This window comes from Scaptodrosophila lebanonensis, unplaced genomic scaffold, assembly GCF_003285725.1.
Source record: "Scaptodrosophila lebanonensis strain 11010-0011.00,11010-0021.00 unplaced genomic scaffold, SlebRS2 tig00000053-arrow-pilon, whole genome shotgun sequence".
In the NCBI taxonomy this organism is placed as follows: Eukaryota; Metazoa; Arthropoda; class Insecta; order Diptera; family Drosophilidae; genus Scaptodrosophila; species Scaptodrosophila lebanonensis.
In genome coordinates, this window is record NW_022060548.1 from 2,052,374 (window position 1) to 2,074,253 (window position 21,880).

Sequence of the window (21,880 nt, forward strand, 5' to 3'; positions counted from 1 at the left end):
ATATAAATACTCAAATCGAAAAACTACATATAAGCAGTGATCGTCGGAAACTAACAGAGATATTGTTGTCGCGAACAGACCTGCTTCTTTTGATTTCATATATAAATATTTAAAATAAAGTGTAGTGCACTCCATATTTTAAATGAGCGTGTGAATATTTGTAAAAACTACCTGGTCTTACGAGCCGAACTAAAAAAAAGGATAGTTCGTTTAGCAAATGCATTTAGCAACCGAATCATATTCTACTTAGCGTACTCATGTGTTCCATTTGATTTGTACACTTTTTTAAATGATTAAACCAAGAACGGATTTAGCTTATTCAAAGATTAATCTATTCAATTCAAAATTTGTCTGAGGAATTCCAGCATTATGAGAAACAGAGCTATTCATGGGAAATTTTAATAATATTTTAAAATAAAACGTCTTTATATATGCTTTTTATAAAATGGGTTAACACAATTGTCCCAATTTCGAGTCAAAATGCCAAGTAATGTGAAAAAGATGCAGTTCAAAATCTGTAAGCTGTAGAAGTGCTGCTTTCAAAGAATGCCAATCATGGTGATATCACAAAAAATGATTATATATATTCATTGTAGTTGACTTTTAGAGTTGCATTATAAAAAGACTTATTGTATAAGTAATTAAGCTTATAAGTAGGGATTAATGTAGGTATAATTTATTCCTTAATAGAGAATTTTGAGATTGAGATCCATATTGGTCTTTTAAAGTAGATTTCGGTCTTCACGTTTTTAAGTACGATTCGAGGCGAAGTTAAGACTGTCTTTCAGTTTAATAACAGCAAAAATTGAGAAGAGCATGCAAACTTAATATGTAAATCGTTTTGGAACTGAATTAAATTACTCAATTATTTATGAACTCTTCTCTTTAAAACAAAACAAATTTAAAATTCCTTAAGTAAAGCAAATACGTTTATTACCATTTGCTTTTTCAAATAAAGACCAACTTTTAAAAGTTAAAACAGAATTAAAGGATTTCTAGTTTAAGATCTTAAAGTAGAGCAATAAATGCTGTATTTTAAATTGCGAGAACTGCATGAACTGCTTAAATATTACATTATTATTACAGTGACTTCAACCAATTTATAAAATGTTTCAAAAAAAGATATTAAAATTATTTATGAATGCCCTTTCTGGAATATAATTAGTAAATTTTTATGCTTCCGCCAGGATGTTTAAATTGTTGATTAAATTGATGTACTTTTATAGTATAGTGTAAGGACTTGGCGGCCAAACATGTTACAGTTGCTGCATTTGATGACTTGCTGATGAAAAAGTTGTGCCAGCTAGCAAATAATTGCAATGCGCTGCATGTTGTGGCTCAAAGGACATGGCTAAGGACAGCGGGTGGCCCAAAGTTGGCAACTTAGGCAGGCTGCCAAAAACAAAATGCTTATCCAGCGACAGGACAAGGGATGTTCACGAGCACTATGATGATGATGACTGCGATGACCTGCGCAACAATAGTTTGCATCTCACAGATACATGGCTAAGTAGAAAAAGGCGCGTAGTTGCCATTGTTGTTGAACTCGTTGTTGTTGTTGTTGTGGCTGGTCCGCCGCAATCAACTGCACTACATGTTGCGGTTTCTTCAACAACTCGTGTGTGCCGAGCTTGTACCTAATCACATTAGCACGTGCACATCCTTTGGCCTCCACACACACGAACCACAACCTCTATGCTCGTATGCACTCAAAAAAATTAGTGTTTACATTTTATGAATTCAAGCGGTTGAAGAAATTAGCTGCTTATGTCATCGTAATAGCTGGCTTTAACTTAGTAAATCAGTTTAAAGCCATTGTAAGCACTAAGTCGTAACGGTTTTATCTTTTTATTTAAGCTTTAAATACAAAATGTAGTTACGATCATTTACCTCCTATATATGCTTTATAGATATAATAATAGTCGATTAAATATGCGCTTGAAATACACTTCAAATACAGTTTCTTCCAAAGGATAAATGATAAAATGATAAATGAAATGTATATGTCGAGTTTAGTATGTCTAGCTCTTAAAGTAAAAAAGATATTTAGGTTCATACAGACAGACAAACGAAGGAATATATATTGTATGTATATTGCTTGGGGTCTTTCTATATAAATACTGATGGCCATTTCCTTTTAAATGTCTGTTTATTTATAATAAATCTCACCAATTAGATAACAAAGTTAACTTTGGAGCTAATATTTAATATTGAACTACATTTTCGCTGAGTGTAGCTACTGTTCCCCAGACTGCCGTTACCAGCTACATAAGAACATGCAGAAGGAGTAGAGCAACAACAACTGGTAGCTTGAAACTTGCCACAGCCACAGCCACATTCACTGTCAAAACTAAAAACATTTTGGACGCTTTGTTTTGTCGAATTGTGCGCGCCTCAGTTTCGAGCCATTTTGTTTGTCGATTTTGATTATTTGTCTGGCGCTGCCTGCCTTTGACTGTTCAGAATTTTCATTTGCTTCAATTGTTTTAGCTGGTCATGTGTGTGTGTTTGGCTCTGTGGCTGCTTTTGCATTTGAGTTGTTGGCCCAACAACCAAGGCAAGCAAATAGTTTTGTATTTCAAAGTTGAACACTTCATGAGCGCTGGCTGCGTAAGTTTTGCATTTCGTTTTTCTTGTGTGCGGTTTTTATTTTTTGTGAAGCGCAAACTTTTGTCCCAAAGGCAAACAATTTTATTGCGGTCCATGTGTGCTTATTTGGTGAGAGTTACCTTTTCTGGGCTGCATAATTCCATATGTGGAGCGATTTGCCAATTCTGCGCATTCAAATCACGCGCACAACGTACAATTGGTTTGGTGTCATGGCTAAATGGCAACTGTTTTCCAACACTGGCAATAAATTGTACTGCCACTAGTATCGAGTACCGTTTGCCGCTAAAAACCATTCAAAATAAGAAAGCTTGCATTCGCACTAAACTAATATAAAACGGAAATAGGCATCTATTAAAAAGTTGGCAGGCGTTGGAAATTTATGTATAATATAGATATGTCTTGTAAGTTAGCTCAGCAACAAACTTTTCTAGAAAAGTTGTAGAAAAAAAAAGCCAAAATGATATGGAAGAAGTATTTTTGAAAGAATTACATATGTTCCTTAAACATTTACTGGCAAATGATTTGGTTATTTTGTTGAGTTGGGTTCTCAATTTAAAGTACCTTCTATGGCGAACTAAAACATCAAAACCTAACTATGTATATACAAACTCCATTTCAGTAAACCTAACCTTACTTAGACTCTACACTTACATGTGAAGCCTACCCTATTGCCCTTTCCTTCTCCAGTAACGATACGCTATGACGACAGTCTGTACTAGAAATGATTGTTCTTGATATGTAAAACCAAATTGTAGATCATTGTATTCTAAAATGGGTAAGTGATTTTTCAAAATAATTGTGGCGTTGAGATATTATAATGGCTTCTATATGGATCTCTCCAGACAAGTACTATAGTCCACAGTGAAAAGTAAGCAATATGCCCAAAAAACACTACGAATCCGTTTTAAAAGATAACTTTTTGGAGGCAATTCCAGAACTGCGCGGGAATAAATGACTTAGTTTGCAACGACCTTTTCGAATAATTTCAAACTATAATTGATATGGTACGATTTCGAATAAAAAATCGTTTGGTTCCTAAAGACAATGAATAGAAATCACGTTTTATGATAGAAGATTTGTCAGTAGACACAATAAAGAATATTATATTATATTATAAAAGAAAGGAATGAATAAATAACGCTCTTAGCTCACCAAATTTCGTACAACTGTTTAATTTGATACTGCCACTTGCAGACCCAGTTTCTGGATGCCACAGCCAACAAATAGAACACAACATTGTTTAAATGCAAGCAATTTTTATATATTTTAAGCAAATGGTCTGCAAACGGAAGTGTTTTTCGAAATAATATTTTCAACAACTTCTTGAGTTTTTTTTCGTATTGTTCCACAAACCTTGTAACATGCGGCATAAAATGTCAGTGTTACATATAATTTATAATGATCGGTATATAATATTTTTTGAACAGCATTACAAACGCGTTTAGTTATATTATTGTTGTGTATTGTCATGTGCGTCTGGCAGCTAAAGGGCCTTGCGCTTATTCAGCCTTGACAGGCACATAAGTTAAGATAACCGTGGAATACGGCTCCAGTTCCAATTCGGCAATGCCAAATTTGGCTCTGAAAGTAGAATATATACGTTTAAAGAGAAATGTTGATCATATGAAGACATGCTTGGCTTACTTGACTTGCACTTTGGTGGCGTTATTGTTGAGATAATCATCACTAACATGCAGGACAGTCATTTTATCCGGCAGATCGTGAACATCGACGAAATTGCCCTTCACAGGCTGATCGGTGGGATTGAGGAGCACAAAGTAGCCGGGATTGCCAGACTTTATTCTATAGGGAAAAAAATTTGGCGAAACAATTCAGTAGAATTAAAAAATCTGGTGAATATTTGGAAGAATTCGAGGTTTGTTAGAGTTTACCTTTGCCTTATAAGAGCAAGCATGAGTTAAAGGAGTGGAAAAGTAGTAAGTATAATGAAGCTTTAAATGTAGCCAACATTGTTGTCAGAACATTAAATGTCTTGTGTTTATTAATAATTAATTAATTAATTCTGACAACAAATATGGCATGAAGGGTCCTAGCTATAGGCTTGCAGCTTACCTGGAATAGGCCACCAACGGATCAGCGCTATACATCTTGATTTCGCCATGCATATACGAAGGAGACTTGCGCAACAGTTCGATGTTGGTGTAAGTCTGTGCCGACACTTCATTATACATGAAAGAGTTCGCCGGTACCACTGGTACGCCCGGCAGCAAGGACATGAAGAGCGCAATTGCCGAATGATGTATTTTGGGCTTTGCTTCCACAACTCCGAAGTCCCATTGCAACCAGCCTTTGCCCATTTCCAATGTTTGGTTCAGAGACAGTTGCACATTCTCATTAGGCAATGGAGAGCTTAATGTGTGCACGAATCGGCCATATATGGGCAAATCAATGCCTAGAGGGCCGGCATTGCTTATTTCATAGGCACTGGGTCGAATAATGTCCTCGGCCACTGATAGGAAGGCATCGGCGGAGGCGTTCTTCACAATACTGAGGTAGTCGTAGAGCACATCGCCCAGACCTTCTTGGAAGGCGGTGCGCTTGTGATTGTAGAAACCGTAGCTGCTCACATCGGAGTTCAAGTCCTTCGGGAAGGTAGAAACATCTTCATCGGCCAGATTTGGAGTTAGCATAAAGAATTTAGTGTTCTTGAGACGGAATCCATGCACGCCTAGTCCAATAAGATGTTGCAGTACATCTCCAAACTCCTGACGCACCAGCGAGTTATTCATTTTCAGATCATAGAAGCCATCATCGAATTGCGACAGCACATAGCTATCGCCAACTTTCTCCCAGGCCGTGCGATTGCCGCCCACTTTGAGCCAATTCGTTGGCTCGGCGGCTCCAGCACCGTTGACCCAAACGAAGGCATCGCGTTTGGTCACATCGGTGAGTGCCTCCTTAACCAAACGTGAATCTTTGCTCATGATGTTGGGTGTCAAATCCAAAATGACACGCACATCACTGTTCTTGTAATGATCCACCAGTTCCTTGATTTGTGCCTCCACATTACGCTCCTTGACCTGATAGGTGAGTGCGGCCGGCAATTCATAAATGGCACCAGCTGCTTGCAATTTCTCCACAACATTTATATCTTTGGGCGAGGCGTCATCCAAGCTACCGAACTTGGCGTGCACGCCACGCTTATACCAGGGCAGCGGTTGCGGAGCAGCGCACTTGGGTGCGCCCACAATAATGAGTATAGCGCCCACCAGCATGCCCACCCAAATGGCCCAGAAACAAACGAAGAATATCCAACGCAAGCGCACCCAGAACGGATCGTTGGCGTACTTCATGAGCTCCTCCTTGGACATGCCAGTAAAGGCCTGCAAAATAAATTTGTTTGAGATTTGGGTAAAGAAAAAATGTGCACGTTGCACGATTTCAAGGCCTCATTTAGTGGTTTGTTATTACATACCTGCTTGCCATTAGGATTTCCAATATCTATCTTGGCGTCACCATTCTGCTGATCACCTTTGATGAACTTAACCTCATCCCGACGCTCGGCCAATTTCTCATCCGCGCCGAGCATTTGCTCATCGGCGCCATCGGCGGCTACTTTTTCATCCTGCACCATGTTGCTGAGTGCGACTGTAGGGAAAGAAATAAAATACTTTCTTAGAATGTACAGTCAGTGGGAAATCATAAATTGAATCAATTTAGCTTTAATTAAGCGACAGCTGAGAACGCACGTAAGCTGATTCTCGACTTTTGTCAAAGCTACAGCAATAAAGCTCCGTATTCAGAGTCTCATGTGATTTAAAGCGGTGCAATTTTGAGGTTATCTGTATGTGTGTGTGTCTTCTTATCATTGGCATAATCAAATAATCCTCATTTTTCTTATAACTGACCTTAAGAGCAATGGCTGCATAGTCCTACATTTATTCTTGGTACAAACGCCCAACATACACACATACATACAGTTACATACATACATATGTACATACACAGAGTCAAACAATGGAACTTTACATTTGTCTGACGTCACAGAGTGCGTTCATTGTCGAAAATTTGCACTGTGCTATAAAAAATGCCTGGATTTAACGCATCTTTGCGTTATCTCTACGCAGATTGTTTAGTTCTATGAACTGATAAGGAACACAACCACATATGCACACATAAATTGCTTTTTCCCATTGTTCACAAAATCGCACACTCACACATATACATACATACATATGTAAATGCTGTGTAATGATTGCTGTTTGTTACGTCAGCTAATAAATGGGGGCTCATATGCCACATTTTGTTGTATTTTTAGTAGTACTTCTATGATTTAGTTTAAATTACCTGTGGATTCCTTTGCGCTGCCTGCTAGCAATTTATCTTCAGTTATAATTTTATAAACTTCTCTACACGCTGCCTTTTCAATCTCTTTTACTGCCACTTCTGTCACTGACGCCTCTTTTTTCTCAACTGGCACAGTCGTGATGTTGGTGGTGGCAGTGAAACGTTTAAGGCGCGCAAATAATTTCATCGTGCACGAAAGCGTAAGGTTGTCGTGAGCGGCGCGTGAGAGCTGTCACACAGTGATGAGACCGAGAGAAGGTTTTAAGGAAATTTCTAGGGAAATTTATGTGGCGCGGCAATTTTGAAATGCAAAGAAAGTACAATTTTGTTTAGTATGATTGCAAAATAATAAAGTTAGTGAAATTAAAAGCGATTATAAAGATACTTAAAAGAATAATCAAATATAACAATTTTATTTATTTTATTATTCACAAAATAATTGTATATTGGTTATATAGAATCGAAACTATTTAATTTGTTGAACTTTGTTAATATGTAGTTTGAGGGAATTTCATTCAAACGTAAATGCAGCCCCCCAAACGAATCACATAATTATATTTCAATATTTTATTTCAAAACAATAAAATTCCCTCAGCGGGCAATTATATTAGTGAGATTTATTATTCTTCATGTGTTTTGTAAAACTGTTCTTATATCATCAGCTTGTCTTGTTGACCCAAATAAATAAATTGCTTAAACTATCAATGTCACTTTCACTGAAGGCTAAAAGCCAATAATAATTTCACACTTTGGTTTGCTATAAAAATGTACGTTTTGTTTCTTTTTGTAATATTTCTTTATGCCAGCAAAACAATATAAACAATCGTTGACAGTGCTTAAGAACTTTATTTTATTGATTTAAAATTCACTTTGCAATCTGGTTTTCGTTAATGTTGACATGCATTCATGCAAATAGTTTCATTTTTAAATCAGTTTATGTAAGCAATAACATGAATGATTTATTTAATCAAAAAATCAATGGACTACCACATTTAATTATCACCCTTCAATTTGCACTTGCTTATAGGGGGTATATGGATATGGATAGATCGTCTCGCCTGCCAATTTCTGCGTCTCTCTTCGGTCACTGACCAGACAGACTGAAACTGCAACTTTGTGTATAGAAGCGCTAAAGGTGCGTACTGCTGCCACTCCACAACCAATCTCGAATAACGTTGGCGTCATAGCCACATTTGGTTTAATAATACACCATGAACATACACACATACATACATATACATACATATGTATGTGCAAAAGTACATATGTATTGTCGGTCTCAGCGCATAACGCTTAAGTTGCAATTTACGCGAATTGGCAGTCAGAGGCAGGCCTCAACAACTACCTGTCTGCCAGCAATATTGGGTACCTGTGCGACCTGAAGTTGCACGTTGTTTGTTTAGTTTTTTTATTTTTCGAGCTGGGCATTGAACGCTTTATGCTTGTTGCAAAAAAAAGAAAACAGAGCAGCCGAGAAAACTGCAGTAGTCGACGCATTCCATGTCCAAATCTGCAACATTACTCGATTCGGTCAATTGGAAGATTTTGGTATGTAAGAATAAGAACTGAACAGATCGAAATGTTAATGTATGGCTAGATGTTGTAAATGGAATGTTGAAACTGAATTGTTAATCAAATTTTGAATGCAATTCAAATTATTTAAAGTTCAATTTAAAATAAAAAAAGTGCTTTGAATTTAATTGGTTTGCATAATCCGACCACCCCTTTCAGTTTTAAGTTTCTAAAGAAAAGTAAAGTTTAATTTATTATTTTCAAAATATAACTGCCAACATACAGAGCCATACAGAGGACTGGTGAGTGATGGTCTTAACAGCTGAGCCTCAACAGCGAGTCTTAACAGCTGCTCGCTTTGCTTGCCATTAACTCAACTTATTCCCCACACTACAAAAAGCCCACCACAGCCAAGAGGTGAATATCTGAATATGAATTTTGTGAGCTGCGTAAGAAATCATGAGAGGTGTCTTATTTTGAAAAATGTCTTTGTGCTTTAACAACAAGTATTTTTTATTGATTTTAATATAATTTTAAATAAAATTGGTTAAAATGCTACTTTTTTAACTAATCTCGCTTTACCACACTCAAGCCAACTTATACTTTACTTTTAATGCGATGTACGATTCCGTTAGTCCTTAACTATTCAGCGTTTTAAGAAAGTACATTATGGGTTCTCTTGTGAAAAGCTTTCCAAACGTAATACTCAAATGTAGGGCCAGCCTCGATCGGCGGCGGTAGGAACCAATTAGATAAAACTAAATTGTTCAAATTGTGTTCAAATTGGTTATAATTTACTTAACATGCAATGCCCATTGCAATAATGGGTTAAGCTCGTGGCAATAAATGCGAGTTCGAGCCATGTAGTGCGACTAGTGTATTAGAAGATCAGCCCACAGAAGCAATGGCTTTTTGTATTGAACGTCAACTGATGCTGTGTGGCATTATAATGCTGCTATATCTGACAAAGTCCAGTTTGGCCAGACCGCAGGTGAGTTAAAGACCACCACAAATAATGAATGTTAGCTCGGACAAAAGAAGAAAAAGTTGATCTCGCGAGTGCCTCTGTTTTGGCAGATCCTCGCAGTGAACTTGGAAGAGGGCTATGACAATGGCGACACTGGTAATGGGGAGAACAAAAGTGAGGAAGATGATTCGTCCTCTGAGGAAACGGTTGAGGACTCAGACGAGCCACCATCCCGTCGACGTCGATCTGCAGAAACAAGCACATCAAGTCGAGCTGGAATACCAGGACTGCCAGATCCGTCAACAATTATAAAAATTGCGGAGCTCTTTCAAAGCGTTGGCGAAAAAATTGTTCCCATTATTCTCGAAGCTGTTCTCCCAGCCAACGATTTAGCGGGCGAGCGAATTTCCCGAGATCTCATGATCCTCAAGAACTACAAGCAAAATCTACAATCTACAATCTCGAATGAGTTGCAAGCCAATTGAGTTTAAAACAGTCTTTAAAAGCGGTCCCTCAGAGGGTACATTTTTTAATTCTGTATAAATGTATGTGCATATACATATCAAATAAATACATACATGCTCCAGAAATCATTATAGTGCGGGCACTCCCGCTTCATATTCTTGAATAATAAGTTCAACAGCATACCTACAGTTTCGATGACACTGACACCACACCATAGGTTCGAAGATATTATAATAGAAATCACTGGATCTGCGGAGCCTCCTTGGCATAGTTGTTCTATACGCGTTAGAAGGCTCTCTCGTATGCCCTTAATGATGTACGCAGCTAAGTAATTCTCTTCAAATATATCTCTGCATTTATTGAAGAAATCTTGGCCTGGTTTTGCCAATGCGGAACTTTTAGCACCCTTCACCTGTGGCACCAATACTAGACACAGACAGCAACAAATTGCAATTGTAGAACGCTAAAAAAAAATGAAAACCATTTAAAGTTACTATTTAAGTTGTTTTAAAGCCGATTCTAAAAACTCTTACCATCTCTGACGTTGAACAAACACGTTTTGAATCTAAAATTCGTACCACTCGCTGCTTTAACCGAGTCATTTGATAAACAAGAATGTAATGCCTATTAGTTACGCAACCATTGCATCTGAGAATACGTTGGGAGCTTGACAAGCCAATAGTCTTTAATATGCGATAAATATATTGGAAAATTTCTGAAACACTTACTTATATGACGTTATAGATGTATATAGTTTCTTGGCTAAGAGCACGAAGCTTTACTTTTGTTTAGATGGCCATGTCGCTGATGGCATACATTTTCAGATGAAAAATAATAGACAAAATAATTTCTAAAATATCCTTAACTTATATGGTTTTTTGAAATTACAAGTATATATAACATTGCCTCATCTTGATTTTGTGGCAAATATGTTAGGGTATTTTAAAATTCACTTTTTAGGGAAAGCGAGAGTCACAAGTTTCATAAAGTGTCAAAGGACTCACCTGACCTACACACACACACACACACACACTCATACAAACGCCCATACGGCTGGACAATATCGAGGACATAGGGGCGTTAGCTCTTTATCAGACAGCTATCAAAATACAATTTGTACGACCTTGTACAAATGGCTTTGGCAACGTGCAAGAGAGCTGTGTTATTTAATCATAAATTATTAAGTCATAACAATTGGCTTGTACATATAATTTAAGTTTATTAAGTAATTAAAGCACGGAAAAGAGCCTTGTTTTATTTAATCGTAATAATTACTTTACATATTGGTGCTTAAAGTGGTTTTGGTAAGGAGTCTATTATTTTTTCATTTATAAGTTATTTCAAATTAAAGTTTCTCTTTACACAATTTTAGTGATTTCCGTTATAAGCAACTGATTTCTTTAACATTCTTCCCGAACATTTTCTTTTCCAGCGCTTTACCGAAAATTTTCAATTGAAGCAAATATTTGTTGCATACTTCTAGGCTGCGTCAATAATTTGTTTGCTGATGAATTACAAAAAGTTCAAAAATGCATTAAGTTATCTTTTTAGCTGCAAGTTTTAACTTTCGGTTGGTATTAAAAAAATAAACTTAAATAAATGTTGATGTTAAAAATAAAATTTTAAATTTTATAGATTTTTTTAAAAGGACTTTTGTCTTAAAATCGTGAGAAACATTTCAATGGATTATTTGTATTTTCTTTTCAAATAAAAAGAAGCATGAAAGTCATGTCAAAATGTTAAAAATCAGTATTGATGGATGCAACTATATGATATGAATTGTCATAATATCAACTTGTAAAAAAATCGTTGAGTTTATAAAATGATATGCTTTGATGTGTCAGGTAAATAAATTTACTTTTACCCTAAAACCTTGTCGTTTTTCGCGGGTTTTATTTTCGTTTTTTTCTTTGATTTTCGCATTTTAAATGGAATTCCCGCCTGGTCGTTTAAATCGCATAATTTAATGTGATGACTAGCTTATATTGAAGTATTGGTATATAGCTAACAAACAAAGTCTTACCTTTTTGAAAAAGTTCCTTTGTTTTATGAGTATAAAGGTTTGTAAACATAAAATAAATAGTCCGATAAGGCAGATAAAACGTATTTCGCTTTCAGATTGTAATGTTTTCAGAATTTTCATTTTTACAGTCCAGATGAATACAATTATTTATTTGCTGAGAATGGAACCATTTTAATCAACACTTTTCTCTGGTTTAAAATGTAAATTTTATGCTGTTTGATTAACTAATGAAAAGAAATCTTTAAAAATATTATTATTTTCCAAGTAAATGAAAAGAGTTTAATGCTTTTATTAATTTCTATTATACTTAATGCCATTTAATAGATGAAATAACAGCATCTTTCTTCATTAACATTTCAATCGGAGTGAGCGACTTTTCACATTCCAGTTACATATTTGAAGAGTTTTTAAAATACTTGTATGATATAAAATATAGCAAGCATAAATATGCAGTTGGTTCATCTGCTTTGTGGAAAGTAGCAAATAATAATCACAACAACAATAGCAACAACAAGAGCGTCTAAGTGAATTGTCGTGTTGACAATGCGAGGGTCGCACCGTAAAGTAAAAGTTAATAGGCTCGTGCAGCACTCAAGTATTTAAACATTGGCCCGTTTGTAATCTGAGCTGCATGCCACGGCATTATGCAGCCATGAGTGGCGAGTATGTGTACGTGTGTGAACATCCTTCTTTGTGAGACAGACAGACAAACAGACAGACAGGCAGACAGACAGACAGGCAGACAGACTGTCTGTAAGCAACTTAAAGTTACTTTTGCTGTTCGTGCGATGCTTGTTATGCTCTTTTGTTGTTGTTGCTAACACAGACAGTCTTTTATTTATTGTATAAACAATTTCATGAGTTTTTTGTTTATTTGCTTTCTTCCACATTTTGTTGCGCCCCTCCACATGTTGCCTGAAGTATGAAGTTCGACATAATTGATGCCTTGGCCCTGCACTTGGGCCCCCCGCCCGAGAACTCGTTGGCAAATGGAAATGGCTCCGCAAATATGCAAGAAGAGAAACTTCAGTTTTTGCGCTAATTTGTGTTTAACACATTATGCAAAACTTTGCAGTAGGCTCTACTCTTTTTCTTTCTTTTTATTTTCACGCTTATTGGACCCTTGCATTGAACAGGCCTGAGGAGGAAAAAAAAAACAAGAAAAAAAGTGAAACACAAACAACTTACATCTTCAGTTTGTGTAAATAAAGTGAGGAGAGTACAACAAAAAAAAAAAAAAAAAAATGATGAACAAGTGAGAACAAGTGAGGAGGGCAACAAAAACGCACTAAAGACTGAACGAGCGCCAATGCTCGAGTGTTTTCTTTATAAACAGAAAACTTAATGATGTTGATTTAGTACAACAGGCCGAGCCAAGCCAGGCCAGGCCAGGCCAGCACAGGCCAGGCCAGTTCAGCAAAGATCCCAACGCACTGATCCAGCAGCAGTCAAGCAAGCAGCTCGCTTCCTTCCACAATCGCACTCACAGATACACACACACACACACACACATGCATAATCATAATGTGGCACAATATGCATGTTTGTTTGTTTGTTCGCCTGCTGCGCTGAACACTTTTTCAGATTTGCCCGCACCCGCACAGTGGTCACAAATTGCAAGTTACCTGCACAACTATTCTCTGCTCAGCTGCATTAAATGCTTAAAATGGTGTTAGCCTTGATGCAGAAAGCATATTATAGGGAGAGATATTCAAATTGGAGTCATCAAGTGCTTAGCATCGTTATAAATAAATTGAATGATAAGAGCTTGTAATTAATTTATAAATATATTATTCTAATTCAGAAATTGCAGAGAAAAGTTTTTATTAATAGTTTCGAAACCACAATATTGCTTTGTGGTTCGGGTTCATTCATTAAGCAATTACTTGGAAACTTATATGTTGTTTTCATACAAGTATATCAAATATTGAAATAACAATAGTGTTTAGTTTTTGGTGTTCACCCGAAGTTTTTTTAAATTATTTGTTTTTGATAAATAATTTCGTTTTCCATATCGGAAATATAGTCGAATTTTACATGTGAATGCATTTTTAGTAAAAATAAACTTTCTTAAATTAAGTTTCAGAGCGTCTCTTTGAGCATGTGCTTGTGTCTGCTTCTTCTTTACAATCAATCTCTTAATTTGTATCGACTTATTCTATCTCTTATATCGACTAGTCTTATTTTCGATAACTTACTGATTACATTTTATACACAACAAAATTAAAACAATTTAAGTTATTCCTAATCTCAATAGGAATTACGTTTTCAAAACAGCAAAATATATTCAGAAAATAAAACCTACAAATGTAAAGGACTGTTACTTTTGAGGTACACATTCATATCCATATACAAGTAAATAAATGATTTCTATAGATTGGTTGATTTGTTAAAAAGTGCCCTTAAAGTCACAGTCTTTTCGATAGCGATAAGAGAAGAGCAGCCCATCTAGCATTACAAAAATTAAAAGGAATATAATAGATAACGGGACTCCAGGCACTTACGAAGGCCGATCAGTTTTGTGTCCATTTTAATTTTATTTCAATTTTATAAACTGGCTATATAAATAAAAGCTTCAAATATTATTTTGGAGTTTTAAAACTTGAACTTAAACACAGAAACTAACTGGCTTACCTCAATTACTTAACAATCCCGTATTTGTTTTATTTAGTTAATTGTACCTATGTTTTTTTTATAATTTAGAAATATGTATTCTTAAATGTACACTTCTTTCCTAATACGTTCTTTTCTTAATTCTATTGATCTTGAAACCTTTTATCTGAATTTTGTAATTATGTAAATAGAATAGAATAAATTGAATTTGTTGCACCCTTTATTAGATTAAATAGCAACATGTTGGCATTCAGAAAGATGAACAATTTCAAATTTATTTTACTATAGTTTGGAATGACTTGATTGAGAGTTGCAACCACTGTGCCTCGGTTGGGGACGGCTCGTCAACATGATTTGCAATTTACACAAATTCATTCAGCGCTGGCGTTGATGGCAACGACAACTTAGGCCAACTTCGCTGGCCCGCATGCCTGCTTCATTAACACGTCTTTAATGCCGGGGCAGAGCTACGCATGTTTTACAATGTCTTGTGAATTTACCAACCAGAGTTGTGAACCATGTGTGCGAGATGGATGGGGTGCCTGGGGAGTACTTGTAGTTTAGGCCAAAACATTCCATTTATTGCAATATACAAGTATGTGGGATTTTTATGTAAAGTGCAGCTTAAGCTTATACACATATTTATTGAAATCAATTATAGTTTAATTCGAAAGCTGAACTTTTACGGAATAACCTCAAGTTGTTGATTGGTTAATTAAGTCCATTTATGCCAGCGACTTCCACATTATAAATATAATATAAATAAAATTCAAGCGATATTTAAACCAATTTATGTACAAACAGTGTAAACAGTTCTAATCAAATCTGCTGACAAGTTCCACGAATGTCATTTATTTATTATTTATTCTTCAGACTTGTGTGGATGTTGATTTGTTTTATTATTTTCTAAAGATTTATTCATTCATAACGTATTTCTTAATTATCATTGCTATTCATTTCTAAAAGTAAATTAAGTTTCAAATTTGATTTTTAAGCAAAACGGTTTTGAAAATTATGTTTTTGCTCATATATTTCAATTATCTGTAGTGCAGTTTATTTAAAAATCGTTTTTTTATATAAGATTAGGTCCAAAATACCAAATATATGGTAAAAATTAAAACATTTATAAGCTTTTTAATCAATACATTTATTTATCATTATTTTCAATTTTAAATTTTAGATACAAAATGTATTTGAAGGAAATATTTTATACTAACAAAAAAATAGGAGAACTAGATTAAATGTTTGATCGAAGTAGAGGCTTACCTATGTTTACCTAATTTCTCTAACAGCTGTAGTTTTCTCTAGCTAAATCGATCAAGATTACATTTATTTAACTTTTTTAATGGCTTTTTACTCTTTTTGTGAAGTTTTCTATTGATTTTGTTTTACATCGACATATTTGTTTATTGATGAAATAAATACAAAAAGGAAAAATTTAATGTATGTATATTTGTTTTAGATTTCATTTACATTTAATTTATATTTCATTTGCATTTGATTTACTTTTCATTTGCATTTAATTTATATTTCATTTGCATTTGATTTACATTTGATTTACGTTTTATTTCATTCATATATATTTGACAGTTATTTACACTTTTTTATAAATTAAATGTAAAATTTAAATTTGCTTCACTTTTCTTTTACATTTTGTTTACATTTAGTTTACATTGCATTTACATTTAAGCGCTCCTTATCAGTCATTAATTTTAACTCATCAGTGTGAATATCCGATTTATAACTCAAATTGCATAACTATGATGATTCAGACATTTTTAAAACTTGGGAAAGAAACAATTAGTTCTTATTTATTTGGCAATATTATCTTATTAATCTGATTTTTTTTAATATTCTGTGCCAAGCCAATAAATGTTATTATGAAATTGAATTTAAAAGAGCCATTCCTTCTCCTTCTTTGTAAAGTACTTCAGACAAACACATAATCACAGCCAGGCAACCAACCAATGAGAAGTTTTGGTCGAGCTCGATAGCCTGCATTGAAAAGTAAAATTTTAACAAAAAAATAAACCGACTTCAGGTGTAGTGCATTGAATGTCTCGAATTGATTTTGAAGTAACAGCATCTTGTTCAGGAATAGAATTTTTTGGTATTTGGACTAAATGGGGTATGTTTAAGCGATTTTTGAAATGGGACCATTCGGGAACCACCAGCTTACAAATGGTAAAGGAATCATCAAAAGCGGTTCACCCAGTCGAGTGTTTTTTGAAGTCGGCTAAAAACCAATCTCAAGGCATCTCAACTCCTCGAACAACCCTAGCTGTTTATATCTTGGCCTGTCTGCCAAGCACTTGGCGCTGTACAATTAGTCGAACCGCACTAAAATATGATTATAGCATCAAAGTCTGTAAGTGTTCAGATAAGAAAAAAATAAAAATAAGTATGAAAAGAATTGCTCTGTAGCTTAAGATTTGTTGTACTTCTTGTTGTTGTGCAAAGACAAATAGCGCTAATTAAGCATTGGCATTCTTAAAGATATGCGTACAAAAACAACAATAGCGACATAAACTGGGCGCTCTTTGAGAAAATTGCAATATTATGCAGACTGTTGGTTGGATGTTATTCTCATTGTTATTGTTATTATAGTTGTTGTTGTTGTCGGTGGTCTCATTTGGTTGCAGCTGCCAGAGAAGATGGAAATTGTGGAATGCAGAATTTTTGGCGTAAGATCCTTGCCAAATGAATGAGCATGAACCCATTCAAAATGCCTTCGACACGAAGCACACGGGGTGGAACGAAGCGGACCAAGTTGAAAAACAACTTGGGCCAAAGTCGTCCTTGCTGCCTGGCTCGTCCTTCACCCAGTCACCAGTCAGTGTTCTCAGCGTCAGCGAGTTGGAAGTAATTTGTGCTTGAATGGCATACAACCGCATGCCAACGCCTGACAAAAGGCTCTCTGTAAATAGATGTATATATGTATATGTATATATGAGTATGTATATATAGAACTTATGTGTATATGCTCTCCGACAGAATCTTAAGAATTGCACTTTAAAAGAAAAGTTTCTTGTGTTTGTCGCATTTGGCCGCAGGATACGGGCTCAGGAACTTTTCGCTTTACGCTTTTCGCTACCTTAGCCTGCAACTGACATTAGTCGTGCAATAAGTAGACAGACCCAGTGGCACATGTTGGCTATATACTATGCAAGTATATACCTATACTGGTACTATATAGTTGCTGCATGTCTGTGTGGGAGTCGACCAGCACGTTTGCGGGCCATGGCATGTCAGACTGCATTTTACTTAAAAACTTTTGTGCCAGGCTGCTGTTCCGCTCCTGCTGCTGGTGATGTGACTGCTTTGCATGCACGACATGTTGACAAAAGACGCCGCGGATGCACAGTGGTGCCAATATGCATAAAAACTTTTAGTTATATAGAGAACATATTCAAAAAAAAAATATATAGTTAGCAGAAGACAAAAAAATATAATAAAAATAAGTATATTTAGGAACTATTTAAAGTATTTAAGATATTCACAAAGCACTAATTGATTGCTTAACTGCTTAAAGATGAAATTCTCAAAGTGCAAGTCTGGTTTTTCATCAAGCTTTGTTACGCTTTTTTAATCTAAGTTGGCACAGAACCAAAAGTTTAACATTTAACATTTAAAATATTTTAAATAGTTACAAAGCGATCATTAGTTGCTTAACTGCTTAAAGATGAAAATCCCAAAATGCAAGTCTGGTTTTTCATCAAGTTTTGTTACGCTTTTTTAACCTAATTTCGCATTGAACAAAAAGTTTAGCATTTAGAAACAGCATACACTAGTTGCTTAACTGCTTATAGATGAAATTCCCAAAATGCAAGTTTTTCATCAAGTTTTGTTAAGCTTTTCTAGTCTAAGTTGGCACAGAACAAAAAGTTTTACATTTAGAAACAACATAAAATATTTTAAATAGTTATAAAGCGCAAATTAGTTGCTTAACTGCTTAAAGATGAAATTCCCAAAATGCAAGTCTGGTTTTTCATCAAGTTTTGTTAAGCTTTTTTAGTCTAATTTGGCTCATAAAAACAGTTTAATAAAATAAACAATAATTCTCCATTAAGAAACAACTTTAAACATTTAGAATATTCACAAAGCGCTGATAAGTTGCTTAACTGCTTAAATATGAAGTTCTCAAAACGTTTTTTTTTATCGAGTTTTGTGGAGCTTTTGAATAATAACTCTTAATTCATGATATAGCTACTGATAACTTTTGATAAAACTCTAAGTCTCGATGATGACATTAATGGCCCATAACTAGCAATCAAAAGTCTTAGTAAACATTTGAGTCAAATTTGTGTTAATATTTATTTCTTTGATTTTGTCTTAAATCAAATTATTGCAAGCGAATCGGAACCAAACTTTATAATATGTTTAAAATTATCTACAGATGCATAATTTCAGATTAACAGACATTAACATTAAATTCCGTTGACGAACAATTATCACAGACATAATGATCTTAGCAGGCGATGCTTGAACAAAGAACTGCCAGTGTTATACAATCACAAAACGAGTTCAACACAATAAACGTGATAGACAATGTAATTTCTTTGTTTTAAGTTGAATGAGTTGACTATATTTTGTAATAATTTAACACTATTTGAAAACAAGATGTGTCCATTGACTGTATTTTGTCTTGTTTTTTTAAGGGCATGTTGTTTTTATTGCGGGGCTATATCGAAGCTTTACAGCACTATTAATGGCTTAAATACATATGTATTAACAAAAATAACGATAATAAAGTTGGAGTTCATGACAATATTCAGGGTATAGTGAAGCTTAACAGATAACTAATAGAAGTCTGATAGTTGTATAAAAAATAACAGCCTTTAAAAGAATATCAGTAATAGCGAAAGAGTTAACTTAATCCCCAAGAAGATGCATAATATATAGATGAGTTTAGAATTGAAATAGCCATTTTTTAAGGATGTGTGCAAATTATTTGCCTGTCTGAACGTAGTTTAGTTTTGCCCCCAATTTCAATTGAAGTTTCACATCACACCACTGTTAGAGACCGGATGGAAGTGGCGGCCCAAAGACGTGGACGAATTTATGCTAATCAAGTTAGATGTTGGCGCGATGTAGTGGTGTAGTGGTGTTGTTGTTGTTGTTGCCCAATTTCGGTTGTAGTTGTAGTTGTTTCCGGCGTCGCTATGCATTATGCTAAGGGATTGCTGCAAATTATAATGATGCCCAGGTGCATGGCTGTGCGAATAATGAAGTACTGCGAGCGCAAGTGTGCTAAGTACATTTTTTGCTTGACTAATTTTAGTTCGTAATTGTTGGGATTAGTTGCCAGGCAGCTAGACGAATTCTCTACCCTAGCCAAGCAATGCCAGAGCGCCTGAGAAATCTGCAAGGACACGCACACGCACACTTCATGCACCAATTAAGTCAATTTCGATAGAATAACAAAATTGCGCGCGCTGAGCATTTTTCAAATTTGTGTGAAGGGGAGAGATTGAGATTGTTGTTGTTGATCTTCTGCAGGGTGGCACTAAAATTGACATCATTTGCCGTTAAAGACCAATGCGTGTGTGCGTGTGTGCGAGGGGTGCGATAACAATTACGCGCGTACGTGACGCCCACCCGAACCAAAGCCAAATCGCAGACACCCTCGATTCACACACGCATACAAACAGACGGACAGACAGACAGACAGGCAGGCACACACACATCAGTTCCGTTCTCAAGTCAAGAGCCAGCAGGCGGCATTATAAGCACATTAAATTCTAAAGGCGAACCGAAGCATATCTGAACTGTTGACGCAAGTGGTTTTTATGCGAAGCACACACAAATATAACGCATATCCCAACTAGAGGTGGTCCTGGGCCGTGTTTTTATCGTGCTCCATCTCCGTTCTGTATTCGTTGAAATAATAATGCATATACACGTAGAGTATGTAGTGCATACAAAATATTATTAATGGTTTATACAAAATTATTGCATTTATGGCTAAGATCATTTCTCAGTTTTTAGTGCACATGGCTTTGAAAGCGTGGTTTTGAACATACAATAATCTTTTTAGCTCGAATAACATTTCTATTTCCCTTAACACGTACTATAAATGGTCTTGAAATACCGGGAATTCCTTGAAGCACTAAATACTCACTTAATACATATGTATTCCCATATGTTGGATATTAATTAATTAATAGTAATTCATCCATTTACTCTAAAACATAATCAGGCAAGAGTTAATATTGAATTACTGGGAAAATATGTGTAGAAAAATAATCCTATACGATTATTTAATAAAATCAACAAGCTCTTAATTCTTCCAATCAAGAGATTTTAGCTCAGAGTTGATATTTTTCGCTGCCACATCGGTGAGAAATCGGAAATAGTATGAATCCATACGTATTCATCACCCCACTCTTTCAAAACGAAAGACTTTGTCTTAAAATAATGTGTTGTGTGCAATTTTGGATTGCATTTGAATATTTCAAATACATATGTATTTAACCCTTTCTTCTAGAGTTATACATACTTGTATATTGTAATGGATAACCCCGAGGTTGCTAATAAATATATTATTCGATTAGAAATTCGTGTTAAAATCGTGTTAAAAAATGAATTGAATATTTAATTCATTTTCTTAAGAATTCGTTTCTTATCGCTCACAGTTATAATTTTATTTAGCCCTTGGTATTATCCCCACCTTATGGTACCCTGGTTCAGCCACCTAAGTAAGCAATATTGAAAAATTGTGAAAAGAAATTGTGTAAAAGAAATTTAACATCTAAAATTATATTATTTTCAGCATAAGTAATGCTGTGCAACAGCTTCTCTGTAATTTTTTAATATTTGTTTGAATGGCGACAAATCAGTTTCTGAAATAAAGAAATATATATTCTCTGAAACTTATTTAAAAGTATCAACAATGAAGCTCAATTTCCAGATCGAAATAAAGAAAAAAGGAATACTTTTAAACGTTAGGTATTGTTTGCTAACAACTCAAGAAGAATATATTGAATGCAAATCATTGATTAGTTTTAACAGTTTGTTAATGCATTTGATGGTTATATTTTACAAATCATATAATAATTATATGATATAAATATAAAAGTTAGGTTTTTTTTTTTTTTGCTAAGAACTCAAGAAGAATAAAATAGTAATATAATTTAATAATTAACTGATATGGAAAATGCAAATCATTCATCAGTTTTAACTGTTTGTTAATCCATTTAATGGTTTTATTTTACAAATATTGAAAAAAATGCATTTTAACAAGCAATTCATAATACCATTGATTTAAAAATTACTTCAATTAATCTATTAATCGACTAACTTATTAGTTTTTAAGCACAAATCTCTAAATCACATTTAATAATATTCTTGAATTTTGTTTAAACATTTTCTATTTTGTGCAT

General features: G+C 34.8%; 2 protein-coding genes across 3 annotated transcripts; one reads left to right on the plus strand and one right to left on the minus strand.

Moving 5' to 3' along the window:
• Window positions 1-3,849: 3,849 nt before the first annotated feature.
• LOC115623487 lies at window positions 3,850-7,068 on the minus strand. Of its 2 annotated transcripts, XM_030517858.1 has the most exons (6): window positions 6,919-7,068; window positions 6,047-6,219; window positions 4,684-5,954; window positions 4,503-4,508; window positions 4,255-4,413; window positions 3,850-4,191 (listed from the first exon to the last, which is right to left on the minus strand). In XM_030517858.1, the coding sequence occupies exons 2-6, from the start codon at window positions 6,203-6,205 to the stop codon at window positions 4,110-4,112; spliced, it is 1,677 nt and encodes a 558-aa protein (XP_030373718.1). In that variant the 5' UTR covers window positions 6,206-6,219; window positions 6,919-7,068; the 3' UTR covers window positions 3,850-4,109. The 2 variants fall into 2 exon arrangements, with proteins under 2 accessions (XP_030373718.1, XP_030373719.1); XM_030517859.1 differs by lacking the exon at window positions 4,503-4,508 and having other exon boundaries at window positions 6,919-7,067.
• Window positions 7,069-9,317: 2,249 nt separating this feature from the next.
• LOC115624189 (antennal-specific protein OS-C) lies at window positions 9,318-9,987 on the plus strand. The gene is made up of 2 exons (XM_030518787.1): window positions 9,318-9,421; window positions 9,508-9,987. The coding sequence occupies exons 1-2, from the start codon at window positions 9,335-9,337 to the stop codon at window positions 9,880-9,882; spliced, it is 462 nt and encodes a 153-aa protein (XP_030374647.1). The 5' UTR covers window positions 9,318-9,334; the 3' UTR covers window positions 9,883-9,987.
• Window positions 9,988-21,880: the final 11,893 nt, after the last annotated feature.